We start from the raw sequence: 14,822 nt of genomic DNA, 5'->3' as shown, positions 1-14,822 counted from the left end.
GCTGATGAGAGGAAAAAAAGAAAGGAAAGTCCTCTTCTAGTGGTGCTGTTCGGGCATCTACCAGAAAAAGATGCTAAAAAGATAGCAGCAATGCCCTTGGATTAACAAGCACAAGTATTGAAATTCATGGAAGAAATAGGTATGGGACTTGATGAATGTCTAGGGAAAGTTGAGCTGCCAGCTGCACCGCCAGTTGAACTGAGATGGACCTTTGAGCTAGGCAAGCCTCTGGTAAGGCCTGAGTTGGTACGGAAGCTATCAACAAAGATGTACGAATTCCATCAATGGTACATGAAGTTGTCCGCCGACTCGAGTGAGATGTTCGGCCTTAAGGTAAAACCGATAGATTTTTACGGTGAAGGCGAGAAAGTCTTGTGGCTAGAATTCAAGGATATATATGAAGTGTACCATCATGATGCCCTGGACATCTCTCTGATCAGGGCCTGGGTTTTGTAAGTGTCCGTTTATCTATATGTAAATTTTGGCTCATATCATTATTTTTTGTGCGTGCGTCGTCGTACTAACTTCGTCTTCCATTTTATGTAGGATGCTAATTCAAATGTGCCGATGAGAAGCGTACCTCCATGTTGGCTTCATGGATCCATTCGTAGTTAACAAAAAATAGATACAAGATGCGCCTGACAAAACCTTGGTGGAAGTATACAATTTCCTAGACAAACAAAAATTCAAAGATTTCATACTGTTTCCATACAACTTCAAGTAAGTGTGTGTAGACCGTCTATTTTCATTTTCTTTTTCCTTATCTGATTAATGTTAGTTAGCTCTAATATATACGAACATTTACGTACGCAGCTACCACTAGATCCTCATTATAATTGGACTTGAAAGAAGCCATGTCACTGTCTTCGATTCATTGAGGAAAGATCTAGTGGAGTACCAAGACATGCTAGGATTGTAGGACCTTTATCTCTATGCAAAAGTTTGTGTCCTAAATTTTCACCTAACACTATATCATTCATTATTTTAATCCGCAGCGCATGGAGAGAATTCATCAGGATACACAGAGGTCCATTCAAAGAAAAACTTACATGGAACACAGACTTCCCAGTACATATGAAGTCTGCATATTTTGTACATTCTATAACACGAATATTTCATAACTTGTTTTTTCCCCACTGAAGTGCTTAAGACAGAAACCCGGGAATAATCTATGTGGCTACTACGTCTGTGACCACATGCACAATTTTACAGGACCCAAGGGAAAGACGATGCCGCACAATTATAAAGTACGTAAAATAAAACTATAAGTAGTTAATTATTTTCTACCTCCTTATATTTAACTGTTCGTGTAAAATTCACATGTTTCCAAATTATAGATGTTAAATATTCAACAGGGACTCTTGAAGAAGGAAAAAGTAGCAGCAATATGTGAAGGTCTCATTGGATTCCTGGTGGACGAGGTGGTAAATCCACAAGGAGAATTTTATTACGATGGACGAAAATTAGACGCTCCGAGCAACACCTCGACGGGAAGATCGTAGATAGTTTGATTTGTATAATACGCTAAGATTTGTATATTATGCCAAGAATTGTATATATATACACACTAAGAATTGTATATATAGTAATTGTATAAATACTAGTTTGATTCGTTTAATACTAGTTTGATTTCATTATAAAAAAAGTCTCAACTACTAAAGGTTAACTAAAGGGATACGTACGTGATGCATGAAATTACAGCCGCATGCAGGCGCCTACATAGCACGCGCCTGAAATTTCAAGTAGGACTTTAGTCCCGGTTGGAAAACCTAACCGGGACTAGAGGGACCCCCCTTACTCCCGGTTGGTTGGTTTTACCAACCGGGAGTAAAGTGTCCTGTCCCGCGCCTAGCGTGGTAGACCCTTTAGTCCCGGTTGGTTTTACCAATCGGGACTAAAGGGGATCTTTAGTCCCGGTTGGGTGACCCGGGACTAAAGATTCTCCTTTCATCTCTATTAATTTATCCCGGATGGATTTTCAGAAGATTTGCTCCTTACCCACGAAGAATAAAGACCCATTTTTCACTGGTGCCCCCGGTGCTACCTTCAGGATGGCACTGATGAGGAGATACCTCTGCACATCGGAGGAAGACTTCCGAGTAACTGATAGTACTACGAGGACTGATGGAGGCAGGTGTCTAACAGAAAACAGCCGCTTCATTTGTCTCTCGCTGCTTCGCAGGCAGGTGACTTAGGTGACTTATATTACTGAAGATCATTTTAGTTTTTTTAGTTTGTACATATTATTATATATTTAGACATACTTTATGTCTAAATACATAATAATATCTATCAACCTAGAAAAGTTGGAGGTCATTTTAACTTTTCTAGGTCCGTACATATTATTATGTATTTAGACATACTCTATATCTAAATAGATAATAATATCTATGAACTTAGAAAAGTTTATCTATATTTAAATACATAATAATATCTATGAACTTAGAAAAAAGTCGAAGGAATTAAAAAAGTTTATTTATATCTAAATACATAATAATATCTATGAACTTATAAAGTTAGAGGAAGTATTATAAAAGTTAGAGGAAGTACGATCTTAAGCCTGGAAAGTACCTAGAATCTGTCTACAACGCACAAGACATCATTGGAAGCTTCAGCTCTCGAACGAACACTAAACTCCGTTCTCGAATATATTGGAAAAGCTATCCAGCTCAACTTCACATATTTAAGAGCGTAGTGGTAATAAGATGATGTGAATGTGGCCTATGGCTATGGGACAAAAGGACCTCTGCGCAAATCAGAGTGACACAAGGACCAAAAGAATTACAGGGGGCATACTCCCAACCATGCGAAGAAGGGGACCATGTATTACAACGATGCCTACAACATACATATGAACGTTGTCACCTACTGAATTCATCAACCGCTACAAAGATTGGCTTCCTAGAGTTACAAAGATGACTATATCAACATGCTGATTAGTTCTGTGCATCCTCTAGCGTAAGAAACTGATTAGTTCTGTGCACCCACTAGCCTAAGAAACTAATTACAAATTTGGCTACAACTAGGACCCCGAGCGTAAACTACGTGGGTCCAACAAAATGCCCACCAGATACAGCTCTGCTCTTCGATCACCAAAAAGAAATGGTGCTGCATCAACTCCAAGAGCTCAAGCTTTCAATTTCCAGATCCACGGGGATTACACCAACATGGTGCAACGCCGGTCACATAATGGAGGAAGCCCAGGTAAAAAAATTCTGCATGAAGTCATGGCCACCATAAATACTTCAACTTTCTTGGTGCAACCATAACAATCTCCTTTGTCACCAATGGGGCCCGGGGACTGGGAGAGCCTTGGAAGTCAACCAGAAGCCAGGAATCCATGGTTTGCACTGCTTGTCTGGAGTTGACAGCTCGAAGTTTCATCCAGTTTAAAAGTCCAGTGCCCAGGCACATTAACTATGCAAACCTCTCAAGGAACATGGCCTTCTATCCTGGAATATGTTCCATAAGGAACCCTCTGCATTGTCCTTGGAAAATCAGGCTTGAAGCGCTTGTTAAAATTTGGTGCCACCGACCTGTGGTAAATGGCAATTATATAGTCATTTAAATGGTACTGAAATAAAAGCTATATAGGAAGATTACAAATGAAAGATGGTGCCCAAAATCTAATCAGACAGTCACATATATACCAGAAGCTGCAAGACAGCAATTCGCACCAGCAATTTCCATGTCAAATGGTGACTGGAACATGACCCAACCTAGCTAAGGCACCACACTTCTACTTCAATACACTCTTGCCTAATCTGCAATAACCTAAATCTTAATACAGTCCAGACTATCACCAAGCAACAACACTCTATGTCCTCCCCTAGCTAATTTGACCACTGACCATCACTCTGCTACAATGCAATACTGTATCCACCTAACCACCCACCCACACCTACCCACACTATTGGTCACCACATTGTTACATGGAACCACAGCATAAGCAACATAAAAAATCTAATGAATGTGGACTTAACTACTGGCTAGACAAATATAAATGTTGGAACCAAGAAACATCCTTTCTGGTCCATTCAATATAGAATCCCGGAGCAGGTTCATCAACCAAGGTAGTTTTATGTATTTACACCCAAAAGAAATACTCCCTCTGTCTCAGAATATAGCTATGTTTAGCATTTTTCAGACAGATTAAGGAGGATAGAAAGACTAAATTGCCCTCAGTTAATTTCCACAGCTGACTACCGCTAATGACTAGCTAATTTCATGGCTGCGGTAGACGCTTTGCATGGCAGTAATGGAATACATCTGGCGCTTTTTTTGCCAGCTGAGCTTCCTTTCTGTTTCCATCAGGCTAATAAGCAATCCTTGCCAATCTGATTCATTTGGCTCCAGATTCCATCAGGCTAATTTGTGAGCGCCATGCAAAAGAAAAATAACAACTAACATGCAAAATCTTGCCGTAAAATTAGCTGTGCACCAAAAGAATGAGGGGGTATTTTTGCCCATTAATATGTAAAAGGGGAGGTGGGAACTCCAAACATATTTATATTTGGGACAAATTACGTAGCTATATTCTGGGACGGAGGGAGTAGCAGATATGCAGCGTCCCAAAAGATAAAAAAACATAATCACCTTGGAGAACCTGACCGTTTATGACCAAGTTGACCTAGCATGGATCTTAAAGTTCCAAGAGCCTCATCAGCAGCCTACAAAGTGAAAAACATATGAAACTTCAAGATGGAAACATAACATCTAAACTATATCCAATCAAGAAAAAAGCCATTACAGTATCCAATCAAGAAAAGCTCATTGCAGGTTAAAATCTAACATACAAATAGAATATACTGTTTCTAACTTTCTACTCAAAAATACATTCCCAGATATGTTAGAATATCCTAGCTAGAGTGGCCACTACAAATGCAATGTTTAAGACACTGGATTTCTGAAAATCTAGAAGATGGATTGAAACAACAAATTACATCTGAAGCGAAGGCAACTAAATATAATATGAACTTGCTCAATTGAGCCTCTGTACACATTTTCTTTATGATCTGAGGCCTTAACCTATCCAATTTGTCTACCAGGCCCAACTCTTAGTCCCGTTGATGACAAAATCATGTGTTACTTAACTTTTGGCATGTGGTAATGACAATGAACCACCTTTTGCCATGTTACATTGATATGGTAGAATTACTGAGATAGGGAAGGTAGTAGATGGGATCTCGCCCTCACGCTGGAGGCTCTGAGATTAATCCTCTACTTCTTCCTTGATTACAATGGATGGTGCAGCTGTGCTTATATAGCCAGCCATCTAACAAACTCAATCTAATCTAAACAACCTTATCTCTAATGACCTGCTAGCAAACCAATCTCATTCCCCTCGTGGTACTGTTCACGAGCTACAGTACTCGTGGGCCTAAGCCTGTGGCCAGCCTACTTGCCATAACATACATAACCTTTGGATTAACTAGATGAATCCAGACTTTCTTAGGGTGGGGAAACTAAACTAATGATAGGAAAATAAATTGATTCATTTAGTATGAAACTGCTTATTACCTGGAGTTTGGCCTCCTCCCATGTTGACGCAACTCCTTTGCCTAGAATTTGTCCACCAACTTCTACCTGAGCATAAGATTCTTTCCCAACTGAGCCATCTGGAGCATATGGACGAGCTTGAAAAACTAAGTTATATCCCTCAGCCGTGCACTGCAATGTGTTTTCATATATATCATGTGCTTGTGTGATAAAAGAATCAAGTCAGACAACTAATAATCAACCAGCTACTTACAAGCTCCTTGAGAGCAGCAACAGAACCTCCTGTTTTTCTGGAGTTATTCTCCTCCATTTTCATAAAGCGAGATTCCTCGGAAGTACTTGGAACTGGCAAAATATCATCCCTATTATTTCCAGAGTATCCAAAAAAGTTTCGGTTGCTACTGAAACCATTTTCTTTCAGATCAGTCATCTTATTTGGATCAGATGACAAGTATTTATCTGCAGGTAAATTTACAATGTCAAGCTCAATAAAATAGATTATTGCATAAAAATGTTTCAGCAGTGCACGAAATACTACAAGAATGCCAAGTTATTGCCTCTTTCGACCCATATCAAATGAAACAAAGCTCTAGCCAGACATATTTTCAAAGAACTAAAGCTCAAACCAATAATCTAACATGTAAGTAGAACTGCCAAGCAACATGATGAATTTTAGACCAAAGCCCAGATAAAGATGTAGGGGTCCCTCTCTCAGAAGGGAAAGGGTCATGATAGTCTTGGTGAGCAAATGTAGAAAAACTGAGGCACTCTTGGAGATGAAACCCAATTGGTTGCACAACACCAATGACATAAATACAAATACAGTGAAGTCCAGTAGCCCAAGCATGGAACACAAACTTACTAGCCAAGTTTCTTAAAGACATTTCTGCAGCTTGACGTTGTGCTTCTCTCCTTGTCCTGCCAATTCCTTCACCTATCTTTTCCCCAACAATCCAAACCTGGACGAGGCGGGATAAAAAAATAGGAAACACAAAAGAGGAATGACGTAAGCACAGTAAACTATTGCAAGCAGATGATAGTTCAGTAAAAGTTTTCCTTAGGACATTTATTGACAACAGTAGCCTCGGGGATGCGGCGGCACTCTTGCAAGGCCCCTAGCATGGCAGGAAGGAGATGAAGACCAGGTCAGGGGTGGACAGTATTTCATGTACCGTCCACCCTTTGATCAAGCTCCTGATGGTCGTCAAATCGTACATGTAAGGGTCCGGACTTGGCATTAGCAAGTGTGTCCCACGAGGTCGTTACTCCATTGGTGTCAAGTGCATCGATCCATGCGCGCCGAAGCAAAGTCGGCGTTATCACCGTTTCGTTCTCATGGTGGGCGGTCATATGTCGTGGAGGCGGAACCACGCACCAAGCTGGACGCGAGCACTATCATCCAGAAGTATATGGCCGTTGCGCTCGGCCACCACCTTGTTTGTCGGGGATAGATCCCCAGTGCCCGCAAGGAAGGAAGAAGATGGACTCCTACTAGGATTCCTCTATAATCCTACTAGGACTCATACTATGTAATCCTTTTAGGACTCCTCCTTGTAACCGACTAGTAATCCCGCCCCCTGGAGTGTATAAAGAAGAGCAGGGGTCCCTAGGCAAAGACCTTATAGAACCACAGAGGATCAAATCCTCAATACCCAAGTACAGGGCGCAATATACAACACCCCAAACAAGACGAGGGTATTACGCTACTCTATTGGCTCGAACCTGTATAAATCAGTATCTTGTGTCCTCGCTTTACCTTTGAGTTCCAAATCCGACAATCCCCCACCAACCAATCTACTACCTCGGGATACTCCTCGGTAGGTTGTCGGGTATAAAACACCGACATCTGGCGCGCCATGTAGCGGTGATCGTCGAGATTACCGGGCGAGCTTGAGGGACCTCATCATCAAGATAAATCTACTCAACAAGAAGCAAGTCGCCGAGTCAAAATTCCGAGCAGAAAAATCTACGCCAAGACAGAATCGATACGCTCCGCGTTCCAGTCGAAGACCGAGTCGGTTTCCACCGCAGGCTGATGATGCGGCTCGTCGATCAAGGCAGAGGCAAATCCTATTCGAGTAGGGAGATCAGGCAGACCGAGGGACCCATGCCATAATTCCCAAGATGACAAAATATGTTACAATCACGTGGGATTGAGGCAAATAATCAGCTCCGACTACTCTCCGTGAGAAGCAATTTTGAGGGATTTGTGCTGCACGCACATGTAAGGTTACCACCAGACCACAAAATCATAGCCTAACATACATAGAAGATGTACGCGAGCACTGCTACCCGACGTCCAGCCGCATCAAGTCGCCGACGACTACTTCGACTACTCGTCTCGACTAGTTGACGGTCTACTTCAACTACTCGTCTTGACTAGAAAACTAGTCGAGGGCGGGCCTCATACCGTCGACATCTAGTCGGAATCGACTACGACTAGTCGGCTTCATCAACAACCATCGCGGCTTCACAACGACCGCCACAGCTTCGTCGACAATCGTCGAATCAAGCTAAGTCACTTTTTTAGTTATTTTATATAATTTTTCTAGCTTATTTTTCGCATGCAAGGCAACGTGCCGAGTACTTTTTTTATGTATGCCTCCCGACGAAAATTACCCTCCAGAACTACACTTTACTAATTATTCCTAGGGCATGTTAACCGACAGCCATGGGCTTGGTACACCGAATTACATTCTGCACATCTGTTTTCACAACTTCCAATTATTCTAGCTATAGACTTCCCTGTTAGATGAAGCTGTTCATATGATGAAATCAATTGAGAGAAGAGGTTCTAATCTACCTCAATAGAGAACTGTAGCTCTGCAGTATCACATAATGTTGACCTGTACTCCACCTAAACATAAAAGGAATGTTAACCAAGATTAACTACAAGTATTCTGACCCATTAGTATTGAATGCTAGACACTACCTTAGATCCACACTTCAGTGCAATCCCCTCTAATATGCCAGCAGGGGTCCCTGTATATTGTGCAAAGTGTCTTCCTGATTCTAACTGGTTGTTTCTCTGGTTTGTGGGAACATGCCGACCTGATAGCTCCTCACCTTCATGGCATAAACAAAGTTAAGCATGTTCCATCCTAAAATAACTTCATATCTATACCCAGATATGCTTGACAAAAGTGGAATTTTTGGTCTATCGAATTACTAGCTTTCCTAATTATGCCAGCATTAGTGGGACCTTATTTCAAATAGTTAATTACTCAACATTAATGCAGCAACTCATCACAAAATCATCAGCATAAGGAAGCGCCTTCAGCTACAAATAACAGAACAAGGCCTTGATTACCTATAGTGCTGCTCTATAGGTAATCAAGGCTTTATGATGCCCAAAGGTCCAGCGAGCGAATTCGTGTGTTGAAGAGACAACAATATATAGGCAGATGTAAAAATAGAGGTAAAATGGCAAGTAGGAGATGTGCTCAGTACTTCAATAGCATGCAGTAGCAGTGATGACAGGCAAAAGAATATAGGAAAAATTACCATACTATAGATGTTTCAGAATATGAATTTTGTGTTGAATCATCACATTAGTAGAGAAATAAGCTCAAAACGATTGACCTAATAATTAAATCAATTAAACAACTGCTACTGACCAACCTCATACCTAACATCTCTTTACCTAGTATAGGCATAGTAACAGAAGATGAGGGAGGACACCAAAAGCGCCCCCTCAACATTAACACTAAAAGACAAAGGGTGTGGGATGTAAATAGATAAAACATACCAGAAAAGGATCTGTATTTTGGAGGTCCATGGTTCTGAAGTATGTGGTGATCATCAGCATGCGGTAGCTGCATCAAGCAAATGTTGTCACCAAGTGTCTACATGGCTACTTAGCAAACCCTAATTCTCAAAAAAAATTATTCGAATTGCCTACCTGAGAGGGAAACCTCTGATTCTGATAGCTAAATCTATCAGAGGACATAGGATTGTCCCCACCATGAAAGAATGAAGGATGAGGTGGTTGCTTTTTCTCATAGAGCAGAGAATCAGATTCTACAGTGAAACCTGCTGGACCTATATTCAGATTACTTGGATTCATACCATCTTCTGCGGGAAACCAGTTCCCATGAGGTTGCACTGGTGGAACTGGGACTTGCACTGGTGGTATTGCTGGGAGTGGAGGTGTAGCATCTCTTGTGTCTTGACCATGCTGTAATATGAGAAGCCTCCTCCTTGTGTCTGGATCCAACTCAGATTCAGGAACTTCACCCTCTTCTCTAGCTGGAGAGCCTTGCAGTGGATCTGAAAAACCTGGTTGAACAACTGGTTGGTTGAATGGAGGTGGCATCATGCCAAGGGGTGGGGCTATTGGTGCGACTGAAGACGAAATAAAATTCTGGGGAGGGGCTACTGGCATGACAAAGCTTGCCACTGTTGGATGGAATGCTTGAGCATTGCCTGATGCTTCCTGGAAGTAGTTAAGATGGGTATAAGAGGAATAAATATGGGAACATAAAGAAGTGTTGCGAGTTAATTTTGTACAATACAAAATGCCTCAAATTTTAGCATCACACTAGAAAAATTCTTCATGCCGTCATGCATTTCAAATAAACAAACAGCGCAAAACAGACACCAAATCATAATTTTAACAAACTGATATCTATACTGCTTAATTATGGAACAAATACATCTTAGTTACGATTTGTGTTTTCAGGCACTGCTAGAATCTTAATTGAACTGAAAGTGGAAAACATTATAGAAAACTGTTTGTTATATATATCTGTGTTTGCTGCTACAATATAAGATGTTCCACAAACTAAAATTTCTCAAATTTTAGTTCCAATTCTCTTAATTATTATTTACAACCACTGATACTGCCAACCTGATCTGTCAAATGATTTGTAACATTGTTATTTAGTAATATATAACGAATTTTTTTTCAGAAACTGTGCTAATAGCTGCCATGGACTATAATAGCATGTCTTGCTTTTTTTTCAAAATTTGGTGACTTCAAGGGAAAAAATCAAAATAGAGTCAGGAAAAGCACAAACCTTCATTCTCCTCTCAACCTCAGCATCTGCCATACCATCAAAAGGCAATGCATCTCTATTTCCATTTACTGCTGCAACATTCTCATCCTACAAAGATGAAAAGAACTGTTAGTTACTGAGAGGTGAACAGAGAAGCAACAAACATTCCAAACTTACCTCTCTTATCAAATAATTGCCGACATCCGGAGCTGTTGAGATATCATTTATCTCATCCTCATAATGAACATTGCTAATCCTCGGCAAGAGGCCTTCATCAAAGTCTCTGTCAATTGAGTCATGAAATTCTATATCAAAAAGTCTGTTGTACTTACTGTGGTACAAATTACAGAGAACGAATACACAGAGCAGTCTAGAGAAGCATTAGAGAAATATTTCAAACTTATGGATCTGGAATCATATTGGAATAAGATAATCTTACTTGAAGAAACCACCCCTAACATTGCATGCAACATTTCTGGCGACACACAGAACTGGGATAGAGCAGTTTGCCTAGAAGGTGAAAATGCTGTTAGTGATCACACGATGTATTCATAGTGGTACAGGGCTACAGGCTATAAACTTCACCTCTGCTTGAGGAGCATAGTATGGAGTGAATGCAGGAACCACATGAACTCTAGATTGATCTTTCTCATCCCAAACTTTTAGACGATCATCAATTACTAATGCCATTCCAGGATGGCAAGAACCATCATGGAAAACATTTAACAGTGACTTTTTCAAACCTATAAATGGTAACCTTGGCATTAACATCAGTATGATGGAACTACAAAAAAAAATGTGCACAAAGAGAATTTAAAATTTGAGCTGCAATTTTGACAGTTTGTCAGCTTCTCATTACAACAACATTTAGGTCAAATTACACTATGCTCATTTTGTACTTGTTCAGAAATAAGAGGAATTACATACCAGATTTTACACACACCATTCGATCATTAAGTTGAACAGAGTTAATCAATCTTGAATCTGGATCAAGCAATCGCCACATTTCTAAAGCATAATCTCTCTCCGCCATCGTACACACATAGACCTCAAAACGCTTGCGACCTCTCGCAATTAAATAACTGCGAAGATCCTCCCAGGCTGGCCTTAAACGGACAAGAACGCTTGTATCCCTTATCTACAGAAAGCAGTACAAATCAGTCTAGCCGTTTGGCAATTTTTGTGCAACCAAATCAGTTAGTGCAAACGAGAAGCTTGAACAACCAAATCGCAAGATAATAAACCATTGCTATTACTAAGCAAGAATATATATCTCCTCATACATACATCCATAGGCCTAACTGATAATTGTTATAACCGATAGGTATGCAAGCATGATAAATTCCATGAATCTAAGAGCTTTTGCTTTTCTAAAGATCTTTAGGAACTTTTGCCTTATAAACTATAATAATGAGAGAAAGTTTGACACTGCACAGAAACAGGTCCATCATGCTCCAGGCATTACAAATATGGCATTCCCTTAGGGTATTGATGTGCAAGGAAAATCCAAATAGAAAGCACCCCACACTATGCATGTATGATGTATCTATGCACTGATATAGATATGCTGTCATCGACAGCCCCAAATCAAGTTCAAGCAATTTAACACATACCAGAGGGTTTATTCTTGTCAAGATAATGTTTTTATCTTGTAATCTTATAACTGGACGTGTCATTGGTTGCTGGTTATCAGACAATGGTGGAACAACCTCAGGTTGTGCTTTATACATTTTTCCATCATCATATACCTGATCACCTTCTATATATTGCTTTAGGATGGACTTATCATCCTGGTACCTCTTGATCTCTGATAACATACCATTTCTACGCTGTGGATCAGTCTCATTACTCTGCTTTCTTTGAAGCGCATCAATTCTGTCCTCAAAAGACCGTGATGTATTGGCGACAATCAATGTCTCATCCAGGTCAAACACAATACCCAGGCACCGAAGATTTAACATGGTCAAGCAAGAATTGTACAAACCAAATGGCAATTTATAGCCCCAGAAACATGCATGATTTGCCAAGTTTCTTCTGGACGTCATCGCAACTAAATGCAATTCTTCATCTCCTAGAGGAACAACTGCAGTCTGAAAGGAGGACAAGGAATTAAAAGGTTCAATGCGTATATGTGATGTATAGTAAAAACAGTTTCCAAAATAATAGGATGGAAACAAAAGAATAAGTAGAAGCTGAAGATGGATGTGCTAAACAAAAACATTAAGTCCCAGAGGTAACTAATATATAAGGTGGATCTTAAATTCTCGAAGATGTTTAAGGAATAAAGGTGCCAAGGGGTGGGAAAACAGCAAAAGGCAATAAAACGTATGTCCAAAACTGCAAACTGAATCAACTGTCATTTTATTCTCATGTATATCCTGAATTCTAAAGCAGCAAAGTTCAATGTGCATATTGAAGCACCAAAAATCCAATTTTTGGTATTGCTAAAAAACATATTTATCAATGAATTGTTGTAGAGGAAAACATTAGCACAGGTTCTTAAGTTTAGTCCAGCAGTATAAAGAAGCATTTGAGAGTAACAGTAACTTTGCGATAGGTCCAGACGTTCCATATTATGTTTATATGTTCCTTCAACTTGTTACCAGAAATCATGAATCAAATTTAGATTCAATTAAAGTGATGATACGATGTTACGAATCATTAACAATGCTAAAACCAACGATGCAAAGTCCACGAGTATCATACGAATGCCAATTTTTCACATGTCATCAGACTTGTGTTGCGGGTCTCAATTCCAAAGAACCAATGCATGTCATTAGGACATTCAGGAGCTCATTGTCCTGCTCTAAAAATTAAACCTCTGTTTCTGATGTCCTTCCAACTAGCCTCAGTAAAGTTGAGTTAAAATTCTACAGTTTGAAGAACGAGTTCAAGTCCACATATAGCATAAAGGCCTTAAGTGAATAATCATGGAAGTTCAAGTCGGTGTCATCACTGACAACATATCAGTGCCATTCTTAGTCATCCGTCCACATCCTGTCAAAATCCTTGTCCATAGTGATCGTTCAAGTAAAATCAACAGATTATTCCAACACTAAATATCTAGTAAGGATTAATTACGGTCCAGTAAACTTGTCCATGTAAGAATAAAAAATATTCCATCCATCAAACTGTCCACCATGTAAAATTTGAGAGATTCTTTTGTGTTCAGGTTGTTCCTCTTTTTAGACTGTGGAGATGTGAATCTCTTTATATGTCAGGAATAATCTGTATATACCTTGTTGTCCCTGAGGCAAGCGGCGTGCATGGCGACGAGCGGCAGTGGCGCCACGTCGGTGGCGGCGGGCGGCCTGGACTCCATGACGAGGCATCGGGCGCCGACGGCCACGGTGTGCATGACGGCGAGCGGCGGGCACCGCTCGCTGGGCGGGGACAGGCGGTCGACGCGGATTTCTCGCGCCCACGCCGCCACGGCCAGGCCGGCGCTCGCCTCGCCCTTGGGCCACACCTCCACCTCTCCGATCGAGGTGTTCCCGTAATAAACCATCGACTTGAACATTCTCTCTAGATCCAGAAAAAACAACAAGCAGATCCCAAACGGATCGAGCAGATCCTCAGGTCAAGGGTTCGTTCTGGGCGTCCAAAACAAGGGGCCTGCCTCTCGCAGGTAGATCTGCAGGATCTGCAAGCCCCTTGCAGATTTGTTCTTACGAGTCGTTCGAAACGAGAAAAAAACTCACAAAAACAGGCAGGGGAAAAAGCAGATAGATGTGTGTGGTCTTAGTGAACGATGCTTAGGATCGTGTCCGAATTCTTCACCGCTTCCGACCAGATTTGGTATGTCGGGTGAGGATTCGCAGGGTGCTTTGCTCAGATCTAGGGGAGTTCGTGCGACACCGCGTCAATGGCGGCCGCGTTGTGGAGGAAGAGAGAGACAGGGAGAGAGAGGGAGGGAGGTGGAGCCGTGGAGGTGGGAGAGGCGCTAGAGAGCAGAAGCCTTTATTTTGGCAGGTCGCGGGGGAGAGCAGGTGAGAGGGTGCGGGCGGATAGGTTGGTATTATCGCCAGGCAATTATTTCCGGTTTTATTTTTGCGATTTCGTTTGATTTTTGTTTACGTCCCTTTTTTTCTCAGCTAGGCGAAAGCGTCTGGTTCTGGCACGTCTCGTGCGTTGCTGGTGGTGGCCAGGAGGGTAGTTGACCTCTTTACTCTTTTTTTTATTTTTGTATATGGTTGGGTGGGTAGTTGGCCACCTGGCTATCCAAATCAGTGTCCTGGAAACGAGAGAGATCGGCCGTCTTTTTCTCAATGCACATTACGGAGAACGGAGTATAGCCTTTTTTGTTTAAAGGATTAAAAATAAATA

At 41.1% G+C, this 14,822-nt stretch overlaps 1 protein-coding gene across 3 annotated transcripts; it reads right to left on the bottom strand.

Moving 5' to 3' along the window:
* Positions 1-2,805: 2,805 nt before the first annotated feature.
* LOC117863853 (RNA polymerase II C-terminal domain phosphatase-like 1) lies at positions 2,806-14,486 on the bottom strand. 3 transcript variants are annotated; one of them, XM_072294247.1, is made up of 17 exons: positions 14,198-14,485; positions 13,735-14,021; positions 12,110-12,586; positions 11,424-11,634; positions 11,082-11,239; positions 10,936-11,006; positions 10,674-10,779; positions 10,518-10,604; positions 9,401-9,934; positions 9,248-9,314; positions 8,432-8,565; positions 8,303-8,356; positions 6,362-6,458; positions 5,753-5,958; positions 5,521-5,670; positions 4,597-4,670; positions 2,806-3,536 (listed from the first exon to the last, which is right to left on the bottom strand). In XM_072294247.1, exons 2-17 carry the CDS (start codon positions 14,014-14,016, stop codon positions 3,431-3,433), a joined length of 2,814 nt encoding a protein of 937 aa, XP_072150348.1. In that variant the 5' UTR covers positions 14,017-14,021; positions 14,198-14,485; the 3' UTR covers positions 2,806-3,430. The 3 variants fall into 3 exon arrangements, with proteins under 3 accessions (XP_072150348.1, XP_034603620.1, XP_034603611.1); XM_034747729.2 differs by having other exon boundaries at positions 5,521-5,586; positions 13,735-14,486; XM_034747720.2 differs by having other exon boundaries at positions 13,735-14,485.
* Positions 14,487-14,822: the final 336 nt, after the last annotated feature.

The sequence above is a fragment of the Setaria viridis genome, chromosome 1 (assembly GCF_005286985.2).
Source record: "Setaria viridis chromosome 1, Setaria_viridis_v4.0, whole genome shotgun sequence".
Lineage (NCBI taxonomy): Eukaryota > Viridiplantae > Streptophyta > Magnoliopsida > Poales > Poaceae > Setaria > Setaria viridis.
This window is presented reverse-complemented; position numbering and strand designations above follow the sequence as displayed.